This window comes from Hypanus sabinus, chromosome 28, assembly GCF_030144855.1.
Source record: "Hypanus sabinus isolate sHypSab1 chromosome 28, sHypSab1.hap1, whole genome shotgun sequence".
Lineage (NCBI taxonomy): Eukaryota > Metazoa > Chordata > Chondrichthyes > Myliobatiformes > Dasyatidae > Hypanus > Hypanus sabinus.
In genome coordinates, this window is record NC_082733.1 from 5,188,216 (window position 1) to 5,215,324 (window position 27,109).

At 37.7% G+C, this 27,109-nt stretch overlaps 1 protein-coding gene across 2 annotated transcripts in view; it reads right to left on the reverse strand.

Moving 5' to 3' along the window:
- The window catches only part of nedd4a (NEDD4 E3 ubiquitin protein ligase a), a 247,880-nt gene that overhangs the window by 185,530 nt on the left and 35,241 nt on the right, over nucleotides 1-27,109 (reverse strand). For both annotated transcript variants that reach the window (XM_059952531.1, XM_059952530.1), the window contains exons 3-4: nucleotides 19,476-19,554; nucleotides 2,658-2,696 (exon numbers count right to left, since the gene is read on the reverse strand). In XM_059952531.1, coding sequence (XP_059808514.1) covers nucleotides 2,658-2,696; nucleotides 19,476-19,554 — 118 coding nt within the window. The remainder of the gene's footprint in view (nucleotides 1-2,657; nucleotides 2,697-19,475; nucleotides 19,555-27,109) is intronic.

Below are 27,109 nucleotides of genomic sequence, written 5' to 3' on the forward strand. Positions count from 1 at the left end.
CTGTTGGCTTTTAAAAGCTTCCCAGTCCTCTAACTTCCCACTAATTTTTGCTCTATTATACGTCACCTGCTATTACACTGCCTTTGACTTCACTTGCCATTCTGCCTGAGGCACTGTGCAGTCCTGGTCACCACACACAACAGGAATGATGTGACTGTGCTGTCGATGGTGCAAAGGAGATTCACCAGGATGCTTCCTGGACAATTACAAAACTGCATAGGCTGGATTTGTTTTTTTTTTGAGTGGAGGAGCTGGAGGGATCACCTGATAGATGAATATAAAATTACCTGGGGGATTCATAGGGGAGACAATAAAAATATTTTCCCCTGATGGAGGTGCCCAAAACAAGAGGGGACAGTTTTAAGCTGAAAGGTAGAGACACCAAAGGGAACATTTCCCACACAAGAGTGTAGCTTTAGTCTGAAGTATGTTATCTGAAGGCGGTCGAGGCAGCAAGTCACAGATTTATTAAGTACCTAGCCAAATACTCAAAGGCTAAGGGCTTAATACAGCAAAGTTCCCTTTAATTTATAAAGACCAGTGTGCAAAAATCTGTGCTGTGCAATTTTTTTGCCTAGTGACAAGAAGATGTGCGCACTGAATAATTTCTTCAATAAAATCGGTATAAATAAGGCAGTCCTAAAATCTGCAGGCAAATCTTTGCAAAAGTCCATGGTGCCAACACCATCCACATCAGAAACTGGAAAAGGAAACGTGACTGTGTATAATCATGAACTATAATTAACATGCCGATGAGGTAAAGGGTGACAACCTTTTGTGCACAGCTTAAATTCCTTTGTGTGCGAGAAGCAAAAGATGTGTGCATCCACACATGTACACACCTTAGAGGGAACATTGTGATGCAGGTAAATAGGATTAGTGCAGGTAGGTAGCATAGAAATCAACATGGCTTCCATTGCTATATTTCCAAATCTGATTATTCATCTGAAAAAGTATACGCCTCTAAAAACAAGCTCTATTCAGAAACGTACTCAGTCTTTCCACTGATGAAAGCTCATCTACAAATGCCTTTTCAAAGAAAGTTTTATAATTAATAGACATATAAAAGAACAGTGGGAGAATAATGAAAATTCACCCATAATTCTAAAAGATTCTGCTGTCCAAATATCTAAAATTGCTACTGGTGAGGTCGGAGACCTTTCCACTGCCAATGAAACAAAAGGTCACCCACTCCTCAAAATCCCAAATCCAAAACAAATGGCAGCCCCAAAAATTAATCACACCAGACGGAAGTCTTGCAAGGACAATCACGATGCGAGTGAAGAGCAAAATGTCACTCACATTACTTTCAGGACTTACCTGGCATTGCTTTATTACACAGAATGTCTACAGGTCTTTCATAGCCACCAATTTATATCTACAGTACTGTGCAAAAGTCTTGGGCTCATATATATCGCTCAAGTGCCTAAGACTTTTGCACAGTACTGTAGTAATTTTATTTATTGCACTGTACTGCTGCCACAAAAAAAAACTTCGTGACATATGTGGGTGATGATAAATCTGATTCTGATATGAGTTTCTATTGTGGATTGAGAGTGGAAAGGGGCAGGAAGAGGGGAAGGGAGAGGGGAGAGAGCAGGAAGCACCAGAGAGACATTCTATAATGATCATTAACCAATTGTTTGGAATCTAATGACCTTGCCTGGTGTCTCAGGGCTGGGTGTGTCAGCAGCCAGGCCACTTCCGCCCTGGCACTCCTCTGACACCTGTCCTACAACTCTCCTGCAGCCCTCCACCCTCACCACGCCAAACATCCTTTGCTCATGTCAGATTTACAAACTTGCTCTCTGCTCTACGTTGACAAATACAGTATCATGCAAACGTCATAGGCATTCCAGCTATATATACCTACCTAGGATATCTGCACAGTCTGCATGCTTTTAAGCCTGGAGTGAATTATTTGTTTCTTGATGGGCTCATTGCCTCCAGTGTCAAAAAACCAGATGCATTTCTATTTCTAGACTACCTTCAATATTAATGTTTCCATTACAAGTTTCTCCATTGATGAACCTGTGAATAGCATCGCAAGTTAACAAGCGACTGGGATTAACTGTCCTCTCTTTGATTGTAATCAGTCAGGAATCATTCAAAACAGTATGTTTAATAATCATTAATTTAATCCTAACTTAATTCAGTTTATAATGAGGGCTAAAATGGGAGGCCAAATAGAATGAAAACATGAAATGCTTTGCTTCTGGAAATCTATAATTAAATACTGCTAGACAGAAGCAGACAGCACTCAGTATTGGAGTAACGTACAGTGCAGAAATTACAATGTAACATCAAACAACCGGTTTATGAAAACATTCCTGTTCAGCTGCAGAGTCAAAAATAATCCAATGCTGTGATTGGGGAACTGATGTTTTTGATTTCTGGCTACAAGCATGTATGGCTCTGCAGAAATAAAAAGGTTATTTTATGGTGAAACTGCAAGAACTTCCAGTGGACATGTAATCATTTGCAAGTGTAACCCTTTCACGTTTAATGGAGCAGCAACCCAATAATCTGAAGTAAATAACTTTAACCTTCCTACATACAAGCATCTTCCTTTTGCTCTCTCCACTGCAAAGAGAATGTGTGCTCTTTGATGTCTTAAACTTCTAATCCACAAAAGTGAAACAAATAAATATACTCACTCTGAAATAAAATTCTTCATTCCACTTGGGATCTAAAGTCTGAAAGAAGAAAGCATTTAGAATGTGAGTATGATGATTTTCTATTTCCCCCCCCCCCCTCCAAAAAAGCACAGCATTTCCCAAACAATATAAAAATAGTGTGGTTTCCAAAACTCAGAGAAGCAGAAAATATCAAAAGCATCCAGGCAGGTCAAGCAGCATCCTTGGACAGAGGAAACATTTCAGATTAAAGAACTTGATGGTGCTTTTTACAGTGGTTCTCATTGTGGGCCATATGACCCTCCCCCAATGGGCCAAGAAACTTGGGGCCATAGGAGCTTCTGAATAGGCCTGATAAGTTTCCTTTCCTGTTTTAAGGAAATATTACTAAATTATACAAAATAAGATAGAAATGACGTGTAATTTAATTAGAACCCTAAATGAAATGAATTGAAAAATAAGCTAAATGAGGCAGCAAAACAGCTTAGCGCGTGTGTGTATATATCAGGCCGGGGGGGGGGGGGGGGGGGGGGCACATCTGTCGTCATCTCTGCTCCTGCTATCTGAACCCCGCAGCATACCTACCCCCAAATCACTGATTGTACAGTGAGCAGATGGGCGTGACCCAGCAGGATACACTGCAACATGCTATAAGCACGCATACAAAATGCTGGAGGAACTCAACAGACCAGGCAGAATCTATGGAAAAAATTACAGTCGGCAGGACCAAAGGGTCTCCGCCCAACAAATCAACTGTTTACTCTTTTCCATAGATGTTGCCTGGCCTGCTGAGCTCCTCCAGCATTTTGTGTGTGTTGCTTTGGATTTCCAGCATCTGCAGATTTTCTCTTGCTTGCCACCAGCTATAATTCACTTTGTTATAATTACCTGTTAATCAGAAACGATCCGCATCTAACTCCAACTCAAAGACTGTCAGAAGTTACCTCATTTTCCAAATCAAAACCCTTATCAGAGGTGGGTTAACATGAGGAGCCTGTGTTCTAGTAATCTAATTAAACTGGTTAGGAGAATCCCAAACAAACTGGAGATTGGGCAGGAAGGTCAATCAGCAAGCAGGAAGCTGGTTCTGTACTCAAGCCATCCCCTGAGCAACTCATCAATATCAATTAATAATGATAAATTTCTGATGACCCAGAATCAGGTTTAATACCACCGGCTTATTGTGAAATTTGTTAACTTTGCAGCAGCAGTACAATGGAATACACGATTGAAAGAAAAAAGAGAGCTGAATTACATTCAGTATATACATATATTAAATAGTTAAACAACTAGTGCAAAAATTAGGAAATTAAAAAATTAGTGAGGTACTGTTCATGGATTCAATATCCATTCAGAAGTTGATGGCAGAGAGGAGGAAGTTGTTCCTAAATCATTGAATGTGTGTCTTCAGGTTTCTGTACCTCCTTCCTCATAGTTGCAATGAGAACAGGGCATGTCCTGGGTGGTGAAGGTCCTTGATGATAGAAGCCACCTCTCTGAGGCGCTACTCCTCAGTGATGACCTGGAAACTACAGAGGCTAGTAGTTTGATGGAGCATGATGCAGCTGGCTAATTTTACATCTCAGCAGTTTACTTCAAGGCTGTGCAGTAGCCCACCAACCTCTCCCACCCTGCCCCATACCAGATGGTGATGCAGCCAATAAGAATGCTCTCCATTGTATATCTGTAGAAATTTGCAAGTGTTTTTGGAGACATACCAAATCTCAAACTCCCAATGAAATATAGCCACTGTCATGCCTTTGTCATTCATAGCTTAATCGATATGTTGGGTCCTCAGAGATATTGATACGCGAGATCTTGAAATTGCTCACTTGTGATCCCTCTATAAGGACTGTTCTCTATAAGGGTGTCTGTTCTTTCATCTTACCCTTTCTGAAGTCCACAATCAATTCTTTGGTCTTACTGACGTTGAGTGCAAGGTTGCTGCTCCAACACCACTCAACCAGCTGAAATACCTCACTCCTGTGCACCCTCTTATTACCATCTGAAATTCTGCTAACTATAGTTGCATCATAAGCAAATTTACAGATGTCAATTGAGCTGTGCCTAGGCACATAGTTGTGGATATAGAGGTAGAGCAGCAGGCTAAGCACACATCCCTGAAGTGCGTCAATGTTGATTGTCAGCGAGATGGAGAAGTTATTTCCAATCTGCACTGATTGTGGTCTTCCAGTTAGGAAGCTGAGGGTCCACTTGCAGAGGGTGGTACAGAGGCCCAGTGTTTGGAACCTATTGATCAGAATTGGAGGAGTGATGGTGTTAAGTGCTCAGCTGTTGTCAATGAACAGCTTCCTAACATGGGTATGTGGAAAATCAATGAGTTGCACAACTGCATGTTAAGAAGTTTGCTCTGTAAATCGATGAAAGCACATTATGAAATTGAAACCTTTCTGATGACATACAATTGCAAGAAAAATTTTGTGAACCCTTTGCAATTACCTGGTTTTCTGCACTAATTACTCATAAAATGTGGTCTAATCTTCATCTTAGTCACAATAATAGACAAACACAATCTGCCTGAACTAATAAAACACAATTTTTTTTATGTCTTTATTATATAAAAAAATTTAATTGAATTTTCAAATGGTTACAGAGGGAAAAAGAAATTATAAACCCTTCCCCCCTCCCCTTAACCCCTCCCCCTAACATATCCCTGTAGAAAGAGAAAAAAAAAGAAGGAAAGAATGCCTGGATATTGGAAGATCCCCATATGCTCCATGGAGTTCATAATAGCTTTAGTATATATATTTATTTCTTTCCCCAAGTAACCAATAATTTTATCTTCAGAGCACCTATATATTTAATCCTATCTTTTGTAAATAAGGGCGCCAAATTTTCAGAAATATTTTGTATTTATCTCTTAAATTAAAAGTAATTTTTTCAAATGGAATGCAGCTAAAAGCTATATCTATTTTCATTTTCTTAATGTATGTTAAAATTCTTTTTCTTTTCACCGGTCCATTAAGCCCATTAACATTAAAACTTTAAAAATTCAGTAAATTAGTCATTATTTTTAACAGGGTTACTCCAGTCTATAGTAATACCTATCTTTTCAACTTTGATAGTACCTTGGGGAATCTATTTAAAATTCCCCGTGTTGCTATGTGTCTCTCCCCCCCCCCACCCCCCCCCCCCCGATTGTCCAAGCAAAGAAAGAAAGATTAAAGAAAAATAGATTATAAAGAAAAAAATAACAAAATACCCCCCTACTAATGTTGTGAATTTAAAAAAACACAACATTAACCCCCTCCGTTGTACAGGTCATGACAATCGCCATGATTACACACGTGAATCCCGTAGCAATCGATCTGAAGTTCCCCCAGCTCCTCCGTAACATGAAGTATATATAAGAGAAGAAAAAAATAATATCACTACTCTCAATTAATATTTCTCAAATTTTTACCTTTCTCCCCCTGTATCATATAATTAAGAATATACTTAAATATTTTTCTGTCCTTAAACATCCATTAACTTCATTCACTGTCCCTGTCTTCATCTTTAATCTGTTTCACTTTTAAATCTTTGGCTGTGGTTAGCAAATATTTGGGAGTTGATCTTGTGCAAATTCGTCCGCATCCCGATAATCAGTAAAAGATCTTCTTTTTCCGTCATCCAAAAAAATTATCAGGGTTGCTGGGTGGCGCAATATAACATTTCCCATAAAACATTTTTCGCTGGGTTAAATTCCTTCTTTCTCTTCAAAAGGTCATAACTTATATCAGGGTAGAAAAGAACTGTTTTCCCTTCTATCATCAATGGCCTGTTTCTCTTTCTGGCACGTTGGGCAGCCGCCTTCAGGATCTTTTCTTTATCTTTTTTTTTTAATAATTTTTTATTGCATTTTTAAATGATTACAAAGTATGAAAAAACAATGTATATAACCCATACCCCCTCCCCTTAACCCCTCCCCCCTAACTGCCCCATAGAAAAAAAAAGAAAGAAAGAAAGAAAGAAAGAAAGAATGCCTGGTGGTTGGAAGATCTCCACATGCTCCATGGAGTTCGTAATAATTTTAATATGTATATTTATTTCTTTCCCCTAATAACCAATTGTTTCATCTTAAAAGCATCTATATATTTAATCCTGTCTTTTGTAAATAAGGGCTCCAAATTTTCAAAAATGTTTCATATTTATCTCTTAAATTATAAGTAATTTTTTCTAATGGAATACAACCATAGATTTCTTTCTTCCAAGAATCTATACTTAAATGTGTATCCGATTTCCAAGTAACTGCAATAGCTTTTTTGGCTACTGCCAGTGCAATTTTTATAAATTCTTTCTGATACTTATTTAGTTTGAGTTTCGGTTTTATCCCTTCAATATCACCTAGTAAAAATAATATTGGATTATGAGGAAATTGTGTTCCTGTAATTTGTTCCAGTAAAAGTCTTAAATTTGTCCAAAATGGTTGAATTTTAGAGCAAGACCATGTCGAATGTAAAAAAGTACCAGTTTCCTGGTTACATCGGAAACACTGATCCGATAAATTTAGATTAAATTTTTTTATTTTTTGTGGTGTAATATATAATTGATGTAGAAAATTATACTGCACTAATCTTAACCGAACATTTATTGTATTTGTCATACTGTCAAGACATAGTCTTGACCAATTTGTTTCTTCAATTTTAATATTCAAATCACTTTCCCATTTTTGTCTTGACTTATGGACTCCTTGCTTAATTACCTGTCTTTGAATCAAATTATACATGCAAGATACAAATTTTTTGATATTTCCTTTTTGAATTAAAATTTCTATTTCATTAGATTTCGGCAATAACATTGTTTGACCTAATTTTTCTCTTAAATAAGCCCTTAATTGAAAGTAACAAAATAAAGTGTTGTTTGATATTTTATATTTATTCTTTAATTGTTCAAATGACATTAATATACCTCCTTCAAAACAATTCCCTATATATCTAATCCCATTTTGAATCCAATTATATAAAAGTTGATTGTCCATTGTAAAAGGAATAAGTCTATTTTGAATTAAAGATCTCTTTGCTAATAAAGATTTTTTTATCTCATCATCAACATTTATCTTATTCCATAAATCAATCAAATGTTTTAATATAGGAGATTCTTTCTTTTCCAGTATCCATTTAGATTCCCATTTGTATATAAAATCTTCTGGTACATTTTCTCCTATTTTATCTAATTCTATTCTAACCCATGCCGGTTTAGCTTTCTCGAAAAAAGATGCAATAAATCTAAGTTGATTTGCTTTATAATAATTCTTAAAATTTGGAAGTTGTAATCCTCCTAGATCAAATTTCCATGTCAATTTTTCCAACGATATTCTGGACATCTTACCTTTCCAGAGGAATTTCCTCAGATATTTATTTAACTCTTGAAAAAACTTCTGGGATAATTGTATTGGTAATGATTGAAATAAATATTGTAATCTAGGGAATATATTCATTTTTATAGTATTTACTCTACCTACTAATGTTATTGGTAATGCCATCCATTTTTCAAGATCTTCCTGAATTTTTTTCAAAAGTGGTAAGTAATTTAATTTGTATAAGTTTTTTATATCATTATCAACTCTTATACCTAAATATTTTATACCATTTGCTGGCCATCTAAATTGAGTTATTAATCGACATTGATTATAATCTCCTTTAGTAAGAGGCAAAATTTCACTTTTATCCCAATTTATTTTATAACCCGATATTTTCCCATATTCTTCTAGTCTATAAGATAATTTGCGTAGTGAATGTAATGGATCTGTTAAATAAATTAGAACATCATCAGCAAATAAGTTAATCTTGTATTCTTCCTGATTAACTCTAAAACCCTTAATATCTGGGTCCATTCTAATTAATTCAGCTAGTGGTTCTATTGCCAACACAAACAAAGCAGGTGATAGTGGGCAACCTTGCTGAGTTGATCTTGTTAACTGAAATGATGTTGAAATTTGACCATTTGTCACTACTTTAGCTTTGGGATTAGTATTTAAGGTTTTAATCCATTTTATAAATGATGTTCCTAATCCATATTTTTCCAATACCTTAAATAAAAAATCCCATTCCAATCTATCAAATGCTTTCTCTGCATCTAAAGCAACCGCCACACTCATTTCCTCCCTCTTTTGTGCTAAATGGATTATACTAAATAACCGAGTTACATTATCTGCCAATTGTCTATTTTTGATAAATCCTGTTTGATCCATATGCACTAATTTTGGTAAGCATTTAGATAATCTATTAGATAAGATTTTTGCTATTATTTTATAATCAGTGTTTAATAAAGAAATAGGTCTATATGATGCTGGTTTTAAAAGGTCTCTGTCTTTTTTTGGCAATACTATTAAAATAGCTGTTGAAAAAGATTCTGGAAGTTTATGCGTTCTTTCCGCCTGATATATTAACTCCATAAAAGGAGGAATTAATAAATCTTTAAACTTTTTATAAAATTCAGGTGGAAAACCATCTTCTCCTGGAGATTTATTACTTTGAAGTGATCCCAAAGCTTCTTCAACTTCTTTCAATGTAAAAGACATACCTAATCCCTTCTGTTCTTCTGTATTTAATTTTGGAAGAGTTATTTGTGATAAAAATTCTTCTATCTTAACATCGTCATTCTTTGATTCTGATTTATACAACTCAGAATAAAAATTCTTAAAAGCCTCATTAATTTCTAGAGGTTTATAAGTAATTTCATTCACTTTTGTTCGAATTGCATTTATTGTTTTAGAAATCTGATCTGTTTTTAACTGCCATGCAAGAACTTTGTGATCTTTCACCTAATTCATAATATCTCTGTTTAGTTCTCATAATTGCTTTTTCTGTTCGATATGTCTGGAGTGTATTATATTTTAACTTCTTATTAATAAGTTGTCTTCGTTTTTCTTCTGTCATATTTCTTTGAGATTCTTTTTCTAATTTTATAATCTCCTTTTCCAATTGATCTATTTCTATCATATATTCCTTCTTAATTTTAGAAGTATAACTTATTATCTGACCTCTCAAATATGCTTTCATTGCTTCCCACAATATAAATTTATCATCAACTGAATGTAAATTTGTATCTAAAAAGAACTGAATCTGTTTTTTCATAAAATCACAAAAATCTTGACATTTTAGTAAAATTGAATTAAATCTCCATCTATAAATTGATTCCTCTTTATCTGTCATTATCATTGTCATTATTAAAGGAGAGTGATCAGACAATATTCTTGCTTTATATTCCATGTTTTTCACTCTATCTTGAATATTTGTTGATAACAGGAAAAAATCTATCCTTGAATATGTTTTATGTCTATTTGAATAAAATGAATAATCCCTTTCTTTTGGATTGATTCTTCTCCATATATCAATCAAATTTAGATCTTTCATCAATGATAGAGTTAATTTTGCTACTTTTGATTTTGTAATAGCCTTTGTTGATCTATCTAAAACTGGATCTAAACAAAAATTAAAATCTCCACCTATTAATATTTTATCATGTGCATTAGCCAAATTCAAAAAAACCTCCTGTATAAATTTTACATCATTTTCATTTGGTGCATAAATATTCATAAGAGTCCATAGTTCTGAAAAAATTTGACAATGTATAATTAAATATCTTCCTGCCGAATCAATTAATACATTTTGTATTTTAATTGGTAAATTTTTATTAACCAAAATTGCAACTCCTCTTGCCTTTGAGTTAAATGAAGCTGCAATAACATTTCCAACCCAGTCTCTTTTTAATTTCTGATGTTCTATATCCGTTAAATGAGTTTCTTGTAAGAAAGCTATATCTATTTTCATTTTTTTAATGTATGTTAAAATTCTTTTTCTTTTTATTGGTCCATTAAGCCCATTAACATTAAAACTTAAAAAATTCAATAAATTAGTCATTATTTTTATTTATGTTACTCCAATCTATAATAATACCTAATCTTTCAACTCTCATTATATCCTGGGAAATCTTTTTAGAAGTTTCCATGTTGCTATGTGTGTCCCCACCAATCATCCAGGCAAAAGAATAGAAGAAAAATAGAAAATAAAGAAAAAAACAAAATACCCCCCTACTAATGTTGTGAAAAAAAAGAAACACAACATTACCCCCCTCTATTGTACGGGTCATGGCAATCGCCATGATTACACACGTGAATCCCGTAGTAACCAAGTCAAAGCTCCCCAGCCCCCCCGCAACATGAAAAATATATATATATAAAAAAAAACATACCATTCTCAATTAATATTTCTAAAATATTACTTTTCTCCCTTATATCGTCCTTAAATGTCCATCAGTTCCATTTACTTTCTCTGTCTTCGTCTTTAACCATTACATTTAGAAATCTCCGCTTTTAATCAACAAATAGATGGAAGTCTTTGTGCAAACACCTCCGCATCTTGATAGTCAGAAAAAAATCTTTTTCCTTCCTCCAAAAAAATTATCAGTGTTGCTGGGTGACGCATTGAAAACTTATAACCTTTTTCCCACAAAACCTTTTTAGCTGGGTTAAATTCTTTCTTTCTCTTCAAAAGGTTATAACTTATATCAGGATAAAAAAGAACTGGTTTCTCAGCTATCATCAACGGACCTTTTCTTCTTTTAGCACCCTGGGCAGCCGCCCTCAAAATCTTTTCTTTATCCTGGTATCTTAAACATCTTATCAAAATTGATCGCGGATTTTGATCATCTTGAGATCTTGGTCTTAAAACTCTGTGCACCCTTTCAATCTCAATTAAAGCTTCTTCTCCCATTTCCAATTTTTCAGGAATCCATTTTTGAAAAAAATTTATTGGGTCTTCTCCTTCGGTACCTTCTTTAAGTCCAACAATTTTAATATTGTTGCGTCTACTAAAATTTTCAAGTTTATCAATTTTTCCCACGAGTTGTTTTCTTTCTGATGTCCAGGCGTCATTATCATCTTCCATCCTCTTCATTCTTCCCTCCATTTCTTCCATTCTGACGTCCAAATCTATAATTTTCTTTTCCATTTTTTCCTGTTTCTTTGTCATTTTATCAAACATAGCCTCCATATTTGTTATTTTTTGTGTCATTACTTTTTGGTTACTTTTAATTACTTTTAATGCATTTAATTTATGCATTATTTGCCTCAAAGTCTTTTTTGTACTTTCAGAGGAACTTTCGTCTTCTCCATCTTCATCTGATTTTTCCAGAGAGTCCGTCTCTCTCTCAGACTCACTTTCACTGTCGGTTTCAGTCGTTGCTGGGATTTGTAGTTCTGGTTGTTCTCTTTTGCGCATGCTCGTTCCTTTACGCTTGCGCAGTTCTCGTTGATCTTTCCCTTTAGAAATGGCCGATGCTGCCGCAATCTCCTTTTCTGTTTCACCGGTGGTGTGTTGTACCTGAGTCCGCGGTTCTTCGGTAGAAATAGGCCTTGATTCTGTTCCAACTTGAGCGGTCTTCGCGGTAGCAGTTTTCTTCGTCCTCTGTTTATGAGGCATAGCTTAAAACAATCCGGAATAGTTTATAAGTAACCTTAAAAAAGTATTAATTAACTTTTCTTCACTTAGACATTGATTTATTAACTTTTTTACGGGAGGGCTGGATTCCAGCGTCTCGATCCTACGTCATCACGTGACGTCCCCCTCTTTATCTTGATATCTTAAGCATTTTATCAAGATTGATCGTGGGTTTTGATCAACTTGAGGTCTTGATCTTAAGGCTCTGTGAGCCCTTTCAATTTCAATTAACTGGGTTCCTTCTTCTATTTCCAAAATTTCCAGAATCCATTTTTGAAAAAAATTTATTGGATCCTCTCCCTCTATACCTTCTTTAAGTCCAACAATCTTAATATTATTTTGTCTGTTAAAATTTTCAAGTACATCCATTTTTTCCAACAACTGTTTTATTTCTGATGTCCAGGCAGAAATATTATCTTCATTTTATTCACTCTATCAATGGCGTCTCCCGTTATTTCTTCCAAGTTTTTAATTTTCTTGTCCATTTTGTCCTGTTTTTTCATCATTTTATCAAACATAATCTTCATATTTTAATATCTTTTTTATTACTTTTAATGCTTTTGATTCATGCATTATTTGCACCAAAGATTTTTTTATGTCTCCAATATCACCTCCAACCTCTTCCTGTTGCTCTTCTTTTTTTGTCTCTTCATCTTCGTCTGATTTATCCAGAGAATCTGATTCCACCTCATATTCACTTTCACTTTCAGTTCCGATCATAGCTGGGATTTGTAATTTGGGTTGCTCGTGTTTGCGCATGTCCCTTCCTTCACGCATGCGCAATTCCTGTTGCTCTTTTTTTTGGAAACGGTTGACGTTACTGCAGTTTCCTGTTCTGTATCGCCGGAGGTAAAATGCACTTAAGCCCGAGGCTCTTTCATGGCTGCCAACCTTGGTTCTTTTCCAACTTGTGTTGTCTTCAAAGTAGTAGTTTTCTTCTGCTTCTGTTTAGGAGACATATCTTAAGACAATCCCTAGTGGTTTATAAGTAATTTTTAAAAAGTATTTACTAACTTTTCTTCACTTAAACATTATTTTACGGTTTTTTTTTACAGGAGAGCTGGATTTCCACATCTAAATCCTAAGTCATCAAGTGACATCTCCCTTTTTATGTCTTTATTGAACACATTGTTTAATCATTCACAGTCCAGGCTGGGAAAAGTACGTGAACCCTTGTATTAAATAACCAGGTAGAATCTCCTTTTGAGGTAGTGATCTCTTTAATCTCACCCGGCAGCGGGCAAAGGTAAACCATTGCTGTTACTTGCCACAAACATGATTTCCCAATATGTCAGAGTGGTGTGGAGGGAAATAGTCCGCCAACTAGAAATTCCAGATGCGCCCTAACGACAAAGACGACGAGAACCTCCTTTAGCCTCCACAAAATGTTTCCTGTAGCTGCTGATCAGACTTGCACAACATTGAGGAGGAATTTTAGACCATTTCTCCATGCAAAACTGCTTCAGTTCATCAATATTTCTGGGATACCTTGCATGAACAATCTTCTGCAGGTCATGCCACAATATCTAAATTGGGTTAATGTCAAGACTCTGATTTGGCCATTCCAAAACACGTATTTTATTCTTTTTAAACCATTCTGTGCTAATTTACTCTTGTGTTTCAGATCATTGTCTTGTTGCATCATCCAACATCTACTAAACTTCAGGTGATGGTCTCGCTTCCCTGACATTCTCCTGTAAAATATCTAGATACAGTTTTGAATTCATTGTTCCCTCAATGACTGCAAGCTGTCCAGACCCTGAGGCAGCAAAGCAGCCCCAGACCATGATGCTCTTTCCACCATGCTTCTCAATTTGGGTTGAGGTTTTGGTATGCTGTACCCCTTTGCCTCCAAACATATTAGTGTGCATTTCCGCCAAAAAGTTCAACTTTTCCTCATCTGTCCACAGAACATTATCCTGGAACTGTTGTGGAACATCCAGCTGGTCTTTTGCAAACTTGAGGCGTGCGGCATTTTTGTTTTTTTTTGGAAGCAGCAATTTCTTCCATGGTATCTTTCCATGAATACTATTCTTGTTCAGAGTTTTTCATATAGTGGATACATGAACAAAGACTTTGGCAAGCTGAGAGATTTCTTCAGGTCTTTTGTTTGTTATCCTTGGGTTCTTTTTCACCTCCTTCAGCATTGCACAAAGTGCTCTTGGTGTGATCTTTGCAGGACGCCCACTCCTAGGGAGAGTAGCAACAGTACGGAGTTTCCACCATTTGTAGATAATTCTCTTTCTGTGGACTGATGAACACTCAGGTCTTCAGAAATGCTTTTGTAGCCTTTTCCAGCTTCGTGCATCTCCACAATTCTTCTTCTAAGGACCTCTGAATATTGTTTTGATTGAGGCACGGTGCACATAAACAGACCTTTCTTGAAAAGAACAGGCTCTGAAAGTAACCTGACTTAGTGTGTCTTTTTTATAGGGCAGAGCCCCTCTACAACCCACAGCTCCAATCTCACGTCACTGATTGGAACACCTGACTCTAAATTGCTTTTGTAGAAGGAATTACCCCAGAGGTTCACATACTTTTTTTGAACAGAGACTGTGATTGTTTAAGTGGAGTTCTCCGTACTGATGAAAAGAAGTGTAATTGTGTGTGTGTTATTATTTAGGCAGATTGTGTTATTATTGTGACTTAGATGAAGATTAGAACACATTATATGAATAATTAATTCAGAAAAACAGGTAGCATTCACAAACTTCTTCTTGCAACTGCATGTTAGGTTTTTGAATGATGAACAGGCCAGAGAGGAAATGCTTTTTGCCCAAAAGCTTAAGACAAATAATAAATGTGAAACAATTTTTTGAAGAAATCAAGTCCCATTTCTTGGAAAACAATATTCCAGTGGAAAATATAATGGCTTGTGCAAAAGATGGTGCTGCTTTGATGGTAGGAAGATAGGGGATTCATTGCTCAATTAAATAATCATGTGCTTGACATTCTTTGCACTCACCGTGTCATCCACTATCAACATTTGGTTGCAAAAAATTTGGGAGGATATTTGCATGACACCTTCTTGCTGTAATAATGGCTGTCAACTTTATCAAATCAAAAGCACTTCAAGATAGTCTTCTTAAACAAAGAAGATAGACAGAGGTCTGATGGTTACCATAAGATTCATCGCTTTGCTGCACTTTGGGATAGCATTTTTAAGTGATAAGCAGCTTGGAGAGCAAATTACCACTGCTAAGTCTGATATATTTTACCTGTCAGATATATTTGAGAAACTCAGTTTATTAAACAACCTGTTACAAGGATTTTTCAACCTGTTACAAGGCCTGCGATCTCACATCATGCAAAAAGAGCTATTTCCAGTTCCTTTAGAAAAGTCAAACTTTTCAGAAGCAATATTAGCCATTGTGAGTTTATGCAGTTACCTCCAGAATCAGAATTGGATTTATGTTTCTGCAAATTACTTCAATTTAGTGCAGGAGACCCCCATACCAGATGGTGATGCAGGCAGTCAGAATGCTCTCCACGGTACATTTGCTGAAGCTTTTGAATGTTTTAATTGACAAATCGAGTCTTCTCAATCTCCAATTGAAACATTGCCACTGCCTTCCCTTCTTTACAGCTGCATCGATATGTTGTGTCCAGGTTAGGCCCTCAGAGATACTGACACCTGCTCACTCTCTCCACTTCTGATCCCTCTAGGAGGATTGGTTTGTGTTCCCTCATCTTACCCTTCTGAAGTCCATAATCAGCTCTTTCGTCTTACTGTCGTTGAGTGGAAAGTTGCTGTTGTAACACCATAGAACATTACAGCACAGAAACAGGCCTTTTGGCCCTTCTTGGCTGTGCCGAACCATTTTTCTGCCTAGTCCCACTGACCTGCACCTGGCCCATGTCCCTCCATACACCTCTCATCCATGCACTTGTCCAAGTTTTTCTTAAATGTTAAAAGCGAGCCCATATTTACCACTTCATCTGGCAGCTTATTCCACACTCCCACCACTCTGTGTATGAAGTAGCCCCCCCCCCCCAATGTTCCCTTTAAACTTTTCCCTTCACCCTTAACCCACGTCCTCTGGCTTTTTTCTCCCCTGGCCTCAGTGGAAAAAGCCTGCTTGCATTCATTCTATCTATATCCATCATAATTTTATATAACTTTACCAAATCTCCCCTCATTCTTCTACGCTCCAGGAAATAAAGTCCTAACCTATTCAACCTTTCTCGGTAACTCAGTTTCTCAAGTCCCGACAACATCCTTGTAAACCTTCTCTCCACTCTTTCAACCTTATTAATATCCTTCCTGTAATTCGGTGACCAAAACTGCACACAATACTCCAAATACAGCCCTAACAATGCCTTATACAACCTCACCATAACATTCCAACTCTTATACTTAATACTTTGATTTATAAAGGCCAATGTACCAAAAGCTCTCTTTACTACCCTATCTACCTGTGACACCAATTTTAGGGAATTTTGTATCTGTATTCCTAGATTCCTCTGTTCTACTGCACTCCTCAGTGCCCTACCATTAACCTTGTATGTTCTACCTTGGTTTTTCCTTCCAAAGTGCAATACCTCACACTTGTCTGTATTAAACTCCATCTGCCATTTTTCAGCCCATTTTGCCAGCTGGTCCAAATCCCTCTGCAAGCTTTGAAAACCTTCCTCACTGTCTACTACACCTCCAATCTTTGTATCATCAGCAAATTTGCTGATCCAATTTACCAAATTATCATCCAGATCATTGACATAGATGACAAATAACAATGGACCCAGCACTGATCCCTGTGCACACCACTAGTCACAAGCCTCCACTCAGAGAAGCAATCCTCCACTACCACTCTCTGACTTCTCCCATTGAGCCAATGTCTAATCCAATTTACTACCTCACCATATATACCTAGTGACTGAATCTTCCTAACTAACCTCCCATGCGGGACCCTGTCAAAAGCCTTACTGAAGTCCATGTAGACAACATCCACTGCCTTCCCTTCATCCACTTTCCTTGTAACCTCCTCAAAACACTCTAATAGGTTTGTTAAACATGACCTATCACGCGCATTTGTTAAAGATGACCTACCACTCAGCTAATTTGGTATATCTCACTCCTGTATGCCCTTTCATCACCAGCTGAAATTCTGCCAACAATGGTTGTATCATCAAGCAAATTTATAGATGGCATTTGAGTTCTGCCTAGCCACACAGTCATGGGTGTAGAGAGAATACAGCCGTGGGCTAAGTGCACATCCCAGTGGAGATGTTATTTCCAATCTGCAAAGACTTTGGACTTCCAGTTACGAAGTAGAGGATTCAGTTGCAGAGGGAGTACAATGATCTATGCTCTGTAGCTTTTCAATCAGGACAGTAGTACTCTTAAAATAGAATAGTAAGATAATGATCTAATTGTATATCTTGATCATGTGAAACAACTTCACACTGATATGGAATTTCAGTTCAGAGATTTGCTGGAGATGCATATTTCAGATTGGATGATGGATCCATTTGGAGTGAATATGAACGATATTGACACCACATTGCAAAAATATCTTATTGAGCAGCAGAATGATATAACAGTTCAAGCAAAATTGAAACAGAGCAGGCAAAATTTCTTGATAAATAGTGATATTCAAAATAAGTTTCTCCATCTCAAAGAAACTGAATTGTTTTCAATTGCATTTCCCACCTCTTAACTAATTGAATGTGGTTTTAGTCAAGCTCGTCACCTCCTATCAAAAGTTTGTAACCATCTTGATCTGTGAAAAAAGCTGATCTTTGATTATCTTTAACCAAGTTGCAACCAGATATTCAAAAACTCACTAGTTTTCATCAGTCGCAAGGATTTCGCTAAATACCCAAATTAAAATACATTAAGTGCTTTTTTGTTTCTGGTTTGAAGAATATCAGATATATTGTAAATAAAATATCCAATTCAGAGCTTAGAAATAGTTTTTATATTCACCTGTAACATCATAACTTATAATATCTATAACCTGTTAAATGCATAAATATTGACTGTATATTAGAATGATTAGTACAGTTGACCGAAATAAACCTCAACAACAAACAGATCCTATAGAGGGTGGGGACCAAAGGTAAATAAAAGTCAGAAGTGAGATATGAGCAGAGAAAGGTTGAGAACCACTGCTTTATTACAACCAGGAAATCATCATTTTCTCTTTTAATTTCAGGTAATCATCATACCCAAAGCCAGAGCTTGGTCTAGTGAACAGAACATCATTTTCCAAATTTTTCAAGAAATTGAATCTTATCTTCCTATCATTTCACTTCATGTTCAATAGTAAAGTCCCATAGTCAATTGGAATGCAGATTAGTTGTTTGGAGTTCCTCTATCCAAGCTGGGAGGTGTTAAAATTAGGTTTTTTCATGGAAAGATAAATTATACCATGGTTTGTGTATAGTTTGTGTAGACAATTACCATTGTAATGTGCTCACAGGAAAATTTAGGGGAAAATGAAGAAGGAAAGTATACACAAATATAAAATAAATATGTATAAAACAATCATTAATTTCCAATAATCAAAAATTTTTAGTCAAATACTTTCCCTTATGTTCACAAAGTATATCTGGCCACAAAGCCATCAATTCCATCATCTAAATCATTGGCATATAATGTGAAAAGAAGTAGTTCCAACACTGACCCCTGCAGACCACCACCAGTCCTGCCTCCTACCTGTCATCTAAGCTTTTATCCATGATATTATCTCTCCTGTAATACTAAGGGCCTCTTAACTTGTTAAGCAGGTCAAGTGTGGCACCTCGTCAAAGGTCTTCTGAAATTCCAAGTAAACAACATCCACTGACTCTCCTTAGTCTTGCCTGCTTGTTACTTTCTCAAAGAATTCCAAAAGATTTGTCAGGCAAAATTTCCTCTTAAGGAAACCATGCTGACTTCAGCCTATTTTACCATGTGCCTCCAAATACCTCAAAACCTCATCCTTAATGGACTGCAACATCTTCCCAACCACTAAGGTCCTTTCCTTCCCCCTACTGATGCTATTCAGTGTGCTCAGCTCCTCAGACAGATTGTTGATCCACAAACATCTAGAGTAACAGATCAAAAGAATTGGGATGCTGGTCAGGAATGAGGAAGCTGACAAACCTCCCCCATCTTGAGTGAGGAACGTTTGAACCTCAACACATCTTAAACAGTCAGATAACTTTTGAGAAATCGAAGTCCAGGGAAGATTATGGATCACCCTCACTTCAATGGGCACTTTAAGCATGTTAGATCTTTATTTTGCACATGCGTAAAGACATTCTGCACATACAGTACACACCAGGAACAGAGCACAACTGTCCTTAAGTTTTTGATCCACTAGGCAACATTATCAGATGCATACTTAGCTAATTTTACTAGCACTATCTTTTTTGGTAGCTATTTTAAACATTACATTTTGCACCCACTCACCTTCTTTATGGTTTTGGTTTGGAGACTGTTGAGTTCTCCTTTTATTGGATCATACAGAGTCACTTTAGCATAAGGATCACTGCAAGAAAGTGAAAAAGGTGAAAATTTCTCACGCACTAGCAACAGATTACATAGCTCTTTGTGCTGCAGATAATCAATTTCTGCTCTATACTAATGTACCAGCTCTAGGGCGATCTTAGCCAAAGCATGCTGAACGTTTTGTACAGATAATTACAGTGACATGGAGAATTCAATACACAGAGTGCAATAAACATTCATTCTTCCATGCTGTAAATGGTGGACATGCTGTAAATAATACTGTTCTCCATCACACTATAAACACATCAATTACTTAACTGTATCATATAATTAAACTCTTATGTGTCCTAATTATACAAGAAAAACATACAGGATTAAACCATTTGGCCAGTTAGGCCTGCTCTAATACTCAGTGAGATCATGACTGATCTGACCATGAACTCAGCTCCACTTACTAGCCTTTTCCTCATCACCCTTCATGGACCTATTATGTGACAATTGTGTCATTGAGTCCTAGAGCACTACAGCATATAAACAGGCTCTTTGGCCTTTCTAGTCTGTGCCAAAACGTTTGTCTGCTTAGTCCCATTGACGTGCACCAGGAAAATAGCCCTGCACACCCTTCCCATCCTTGAACTTAACCAAACAACTCATAAGCATTTAAATCAAACTCACTTCCACCATTTCTGCTGGCAACTTATCACGTACTTGCACCACCCTCTGAGTAAAGGGATATCTCCTCAGGTTCCCCTTAAATATTCCAGCTTTTACCCTTAACCTATAACCTCTAACCTCTAATTCTAGTCTCACCCAACTTCAGTGGAAAAGTCTGCTGCCTTCGTGACCTTCATAATTTTGTACAGTTCTGTTAAATCTCCCCTCATTCTCCTACACTCCAGGGAATAAATTACTAACCTATTCAATCTTAGTGAGGAAGCTTCTACTGCTTCCTGGCAGAGAACTCCACAGAAATATAAACGTTTCTACAAGATCCGCTCTCATTCTTTTAAATTTCAGTGAGTATAATCCAAGGCAACTCAAGCTCTCCTCACAGGCTAATATCCTCTTGCCTGAAAGTGACTTGGTGAACCTCCCCTATACCACCTCTAAAATTAGTATGACTTATCTTAAGTAAGAACCTTCTAGAACTGCACTCACTACTTCAGGTGCAGCCTCACCAGTACTGTCTACATTTGAAGTATATCCTCCCTGCTCTTAAATTTAATTGCTCTAGCAGTTAAGACCAGTATCGATAGGATGCAAAAACTGGGCTAAGAAGTGGCAGATGCAGTTCAACCCAGATGAACTGGTTCATTTTGGTAGGTCAAATATGATGACAGAATATAGTATTAATGGTAAGACTCTTGGCATTGTGGAGGATCAGAGGGATCTTGGGGTCCGAGTCCATAGGACATTCAAAGCTGCTGCGCAGGTTGACTCTGTGGTTAAGAAAGCATACAGTGCATTGGCCTTCATCAATCATGGGATTGAGTTTAGGAGCCTAGAGGTAATGTTGCAGCTATATCGGACCCTGGTCTGACCCCACTTGGAGTACTGTGCTCAGTTCTAGTTGCCTCACTACAGGAAGGATGTGGAAACCATAGAAAGGGTGAAGAGGAGATTTACAAGGATGGTGCTTGGATTGGGGAGCATGCCTTATGAGAATAGGCTGAGTGAACTCGGCCTTTTTCAGAGCGACAGAGGATGAGAGATGACCTGATAGAGGTATATAAGATGATGAGAGGCATTGATTGTGTGGCTAGTCAGAGGTTTCTTTTCCCCAGGGCTGAAATGGCTAGCACAAGAGGACACAGGTTTAAGGTGCTTGGGAGCAGGTACAGAGGAGATGTCAGGGGTACGTTTTTTTTTAACATGGAGAGTGTGAGTGTGTGGAATGGGCTGCTGGCGGCGGTGGTGAAGGTGAATATGATAGGGTCTTTTAAGAGACTCCTGGACAGGGACATGGAGCTTAGAAAAATAGAAGGCCATGGGTAACCCTAGGTAACTTCTAAGGTAAGCACATGTTCGGCACAGTTTTGTGGGCTGAAAGGCCTGTATTGTGCTGTAGGTTTTCTGTTCCTATTCCACTTGCCTCCTTGATAACCGGTTGCACCTCTAAGTTGCAATTCACACACTAACACAAGTCCCTCTGCACAAAAGCATGCTGCATCATTTAAATAATTCGGTGCTCTACTGTTCCTTCCTAAGTGGATGATCTTGCATATATTGTGATATATCGTTAAGTATATTGTGAACACTTTTGGAGCTCTCCTCTCTGTCTGCCAACTAGAGAAAGAAATTTATTCCAACTCTCTGCCTTCTATTGGTTAACTAATCTTCTATCCATGCCAATACATACCCCCAAATCAATGCATCCTTACTTCATGGATAAGCCTTCTATGCACCATAGTATCGAACACCTTCTGGAAATCCAAGTATAAAACATGACCTGCTCCACTTATTATATTCTCAAAGAACTCCAATATCTTTGTGAAACAGGACCTGCCCTTCCTGAATCCCTGTTTTCCTGACAGCATAAACATCAATTCTCAAACTTCCATTAATTGCTCCCCTCCCCCACCATTCCCGTTTCTCTCTCTTACCTCATCACCTGTCTCTGGTGCTCCTCCCCTTTTCCTTTCTCCCCTGGTCTTTTACCCTCTTCTATCAGATTCTCCCATCTCCAGCCTTTTACCTCTTTCACCTATCAGATTCTCAGCTCTTTACTTCACCCCTCCCCCCTCCCAATTTCATCTACCACCTTGCTTGGATTTCCAGCATCTCCCTGCTGTGTCTGCCTGATTCAATCATTTCCATCCAGATGTCTCACTATTTCTTCGTTAATGATTTAAGAATATTCATAACTACAGACATTAAGCTAACTGGTCTTAGTTACCTATCTCCAACTTACATCAATTTTTTTTTAAAGTGGTGCAACATTTGCAGTCTTCTAATCGGCTGGCATCTGCCCAGAGTCTGGAGAATTTTGGGAAATTATCTCAAAATGTTTTACATTTAGCTTCCTACATGGCAAAATGCCTCATCGCCAGACCTCACCAGCAGGCACCAAGACCTCGCCCGGCTGGCGGTGAGAGGGGCCCTCCTAAACCGATCCCTCCTGTACGCCCGGAACATCATCTCCACACCCCTCTGCCCACGGGAGGACTGCAGAGAGGAGGAATCAGTGACCCACCTCTTTGCACACTATGGGTTCGCAGAGAAGGTATGGAGGAGGATGGAAGGGACAGTGTCGAGGTTCATCCCCAGCAGCTACGTAACAGAGGACTCTCTGATCTACGGGCTGTTCCCAGGGACGCACATCAAGACCAACATCTGGAGCTGCTGGCAGATCATCAACTCAGTGAAAGACGCTCTTTGGTCAACCCGAAACTTGATGGTCTACCAGCACATGGAGATGTCCGTGGGAGAATGCTGCCGACTGGCACATTCTCGGCTGCAGGAGTACGTGCTGAGGGACGCACTCAAACTCGGTGCAGCCACTGCAAGGGCCCGGTGGGGAAGGACCACAGTCTAGGGTTCTTCTCCTGTGGGAGTTGAGGTGTGAGGGGTTGGGGGTATACCCCCTGAATGTAAATATGAAAGAATAAAGTGCCACGTGGGTGGCAAAACATTAGAACTTTGAAAATGTAAAGACAGTAATGATACCAACTGTAAAGAATTGAAAGTCTTTGAATGGTTATTGTATATAATTTTATTTTGGAATGAAATATATTTTAATAAAAAAATTAGCTTCCTACATGGCATTCAAAACCTTGGAATGCATTCCATCAGGAGCAGGGGACTTGTCTACCGCTAGTTTGATCATTACTGCATCCTTAGTGACAGCGATTGGATCAAGGTCCTCACCTGTGCCACCCCCTCCCACCACATCCAAAACATTTCTCTTTGGCGTGTTAGATGTGTCTCTACCATGAAAAACAACACAAAATGTTATGATAGTCTTGGAAGATTTCAACATGCAGGATGATTAGGAAAATCAGGCAAATATCGGATCTCAACAGGGTGAATCTACTGAATGCCTGAAAGATGCCTTTTTAGAGCAGGTTGTCATTGAGCCTACCAGGGGATCAACTATACTAGATTGGGTGTTGTGTAATGAACCGGAGGTGATTAAGGAGCTTAAGGTAAAAGAACCCTTAGGAGACAGTGACTACAAAATTATTAAGTTTAACTTGAAATTTGATAAGGAGAAGGTAAAGTCTGATCCAGCAGTTTTTCAATGGAGTAAAGGAAATCACAATGAAACAAGAGAGAAACACACACAAAATGCAGGAAGAACTCGGCAGGCTAGGCAGCATCAATGGAAAGAAGTACAATCGACACTTCGGGCCAAGATTCTTCAGCAGGACCTCCACCCAAAACATCCACTGTATTTTTTTCCCACAGATGCTGCCTGGCCTGCTGAGTACCTCCAGCATTTTGTGCGTCTTGCTAGGATTTCCAGCATCTGCGTATTTTCTCTTGTTTGTGGTACAAGTGAGGAGCTGGCCAAAGTAAACTGGAAGGAGATGTTGGCAGGGATGACAGGAGAGTAGCAATGGAGTGAGTTACTGGGAAAAATTAGGAAGGTGCAGGATAGATGTATCCCAAAAACACAGAAATATTCAAATAGCAAAACAGTACAACCATGGCTGACAAGGGAAGTCAAACTAATGTAAAAGCAAAAGGGAGAGCATACAACAAAGCAAAAATTAGTGGGAAGATAGAGGATTGGGAAGCTTTTAAAAACATATAGACAGCAGCTAAAAGAATCATTAGAAGCAAAAGGATGAAATATGAAAGCAAGCTAGTGAACAATATTAAAGTGGTTATTAAAAGCTTTTTCAAGTATGTAAAAAATAACAAGAGATGAGAGTGGATATAAGACCGCTGGAAAAATGAGGCTGGAGAAATAACAACGGGTGCCAAGGAGATGGCAAATGAACTAAGTGAGTATTTTGCATCAGCCTTTACTGTAGAAGACACTAGCAGTATGCCAGATTTGAAGGATGTAAAGGAAAAGAAGTGAGTGCAGTTAATATTACAAGGGAGAAGGTGCTCAAAAAGCTGAGAGACCCAAGGGTCAGGTGAACAGGGTTCTGAAAGAGGTAGCAGTAGAGTTTGTGAAGGCATCTGTAAACATCTTTCAAAACTCATTGGACTCGGGCATAGTGCCAGAGATCACTCCACTCGTTAAGAAAGGAGGAAAGCAGCAGAAAGAAAATCAATAGACCAATTAGTCGGACATCAGAAGATGTTGGAGTCCATTGTTAAGGATGACATTAAGGTATACTTGGTGACACAGGACAAGACAGGACAAAGTCAGCGTGGTTTCCTTCGGGGAAAAACCTGCCTGACAAACCTGTTTGAGGAGATTACAAGTTGGATGGATAAAGGGGGTGCAGTGGACGTTGTATATTTGGACTTCCAGAAGGCCTTTGACAAGATGTAACTATTGAGGCTGCTTACCAAGGTAAGAGCCTATGGTATTACAGGAAAGTTACTAATGTGGTTAGAGCATTGGCTGAATGGTAAGAGGCAGCAAGTGGGAATAAAAGAATCCTTTTTCTGGGTGGCTGCCAGTGACTAGTGGTGTTCTGTTGGTGGTTGGTGTTGGGGCCATCTCTTTTTAAGCCGTATATCAATGATTTAGGTGATGGGATAGATGGCTTTGTTGCCAAGTTTGCAGATGATACAAAGATTGGTGGAGGGGCAGGTAGTGTTGAGGAAACAGATTGGCTGCAGAAGGATTTAGACAGATTAGGAGAATGGGCAAGAAAGTGGCAAATGAAATACAATATTGGAAAATGCATGGTAGTAAAAATCATTGGACTATTTTCTAATTGGAGAGAAACCCCACAACTCTGAGATGCAAAGGGATTTGGGAGTTCTTGTGCAGAACAGCCTGAAGGTTAACTTGCAGGTTGGTGAGGTAGGCAAATGCAGTTTAGCATTCACTTCAAGAGATTCAGAATATAAGAGCAGGGCTTTATAAGGCACTGATGAGGCCTCACCTTGAGTATTGTGAACAGTTTTGGGCTCCTCATCTGAGAAAAGATGTGCTGGCACTGGAGGGTTCAGAGGAGGTTCACAAGGAGGAGTCCAAGAACATAAGGATTATCATAGAAGGAATGTTTGATGGCTCTGAATCTGTACTCACTGAGATTTAGATGGATGAGGAGGGATCTCATTGAAACCTTTCGAATGTTGAAAAGCCTGGACAGAGTAGATGTGGAAAGGATGTTTTCCATGGTGGGGGAGTCTAGGACAAGAGGGCACAGCCTCAGAATAGGGGGGACATCCATTTAAAACAAAATGCAGAGAAATTATTTTAGCCGGAGGGTGGTGAATTAGTGAAATATATGCAGCTCTGGAGGCCAGGTCGTAGGGTGTGTTTGAGGCAGAGATTGATTGGTTCCTGACTGGACATGGCATCAAAGGTTATGGGGAGAAGGCAGGGAAGTGGGGCTGTGGAAGGAAAAGAAGGATCAGTCATGATAGAATGGTGGAACAGACTCAATGGACCAAATGGGCTAATTCTGCTCCTATCTTTTATGGTCTTATTATGGTCTAAAATAGTCCATCAAAGCCTTGGCTATTTCTGTATTTCCCAATATCAATACCCATTTGTCATCTTCCATGGGAATTAATATTTACTTTAACCATATTTTTCTGCTTTATATAAAAACCTTTACCATGGGTTTACCCTCAATCTACCTTCCCAGGTTTTACTTCTTGCTTAGTGTTTTCCCTTCTGCTTTTCAAGTTTTCCCAAGCTTCCAGTTTCCTGGTATTTGGGTGAGTTTTTTTGCATGTACTTTTAGTTTGATGCTTTTCTTTCTCAATCTTTTTATTATTGTTATTAATATCAAAAAAATAAAATTAATACAAAGATAATGGGATTACAAACATACACATTTCGACTAAACGTGAAAGAATACATAAGCAATGATTACGGTATAAATGAGTATTCCCAAATCAAGAACGATACAATATACAAATAAACAAGGCAAACCTAGGTATATCATAGTATATATTTTTAAAAAAAGAAAAAAGAAAAAGAAAAAAATTATGCAAAAGAAAACTAATCTAATAACTAATAAAGAAGAAAAAAACAAAAAAGAAAAAAGAGAAAGAAAAAATGGAAAAAAAGGGCTGTTTATAATATCTCACAAAAATACAAAATCATCAGTGTCATCAACTCTGATCCTCTCAACATATATAAAATCGAAACTGGAAAAACAAATAGGCTTGGAACAGGGTCAAATTACATAATATGAAAATATTGAATAAATGGTCTCCATATCTTTTCAAATTTAATAGAAGTATCAAATACTTCTAATATTTTCTAAATTTAGACATAACATAGTTTGAGAAAACCAATGAAATACAGTAGGAGGATTAATTTCTTTCCAATTCAACAAAATAGATCTTCTAGCCATTAATGTAAGAAATGCAATCATTCGACAAGCGGAAGAGGGTAAATGGAGTGAGTCCATCATTGGTAAACCAAAAATTGCAGTAATAGGATGAGGTTGTAAATCAATGTTCAATACCGTGGAAATAATATCAAAAATGTCTTTCCAATATTTTTT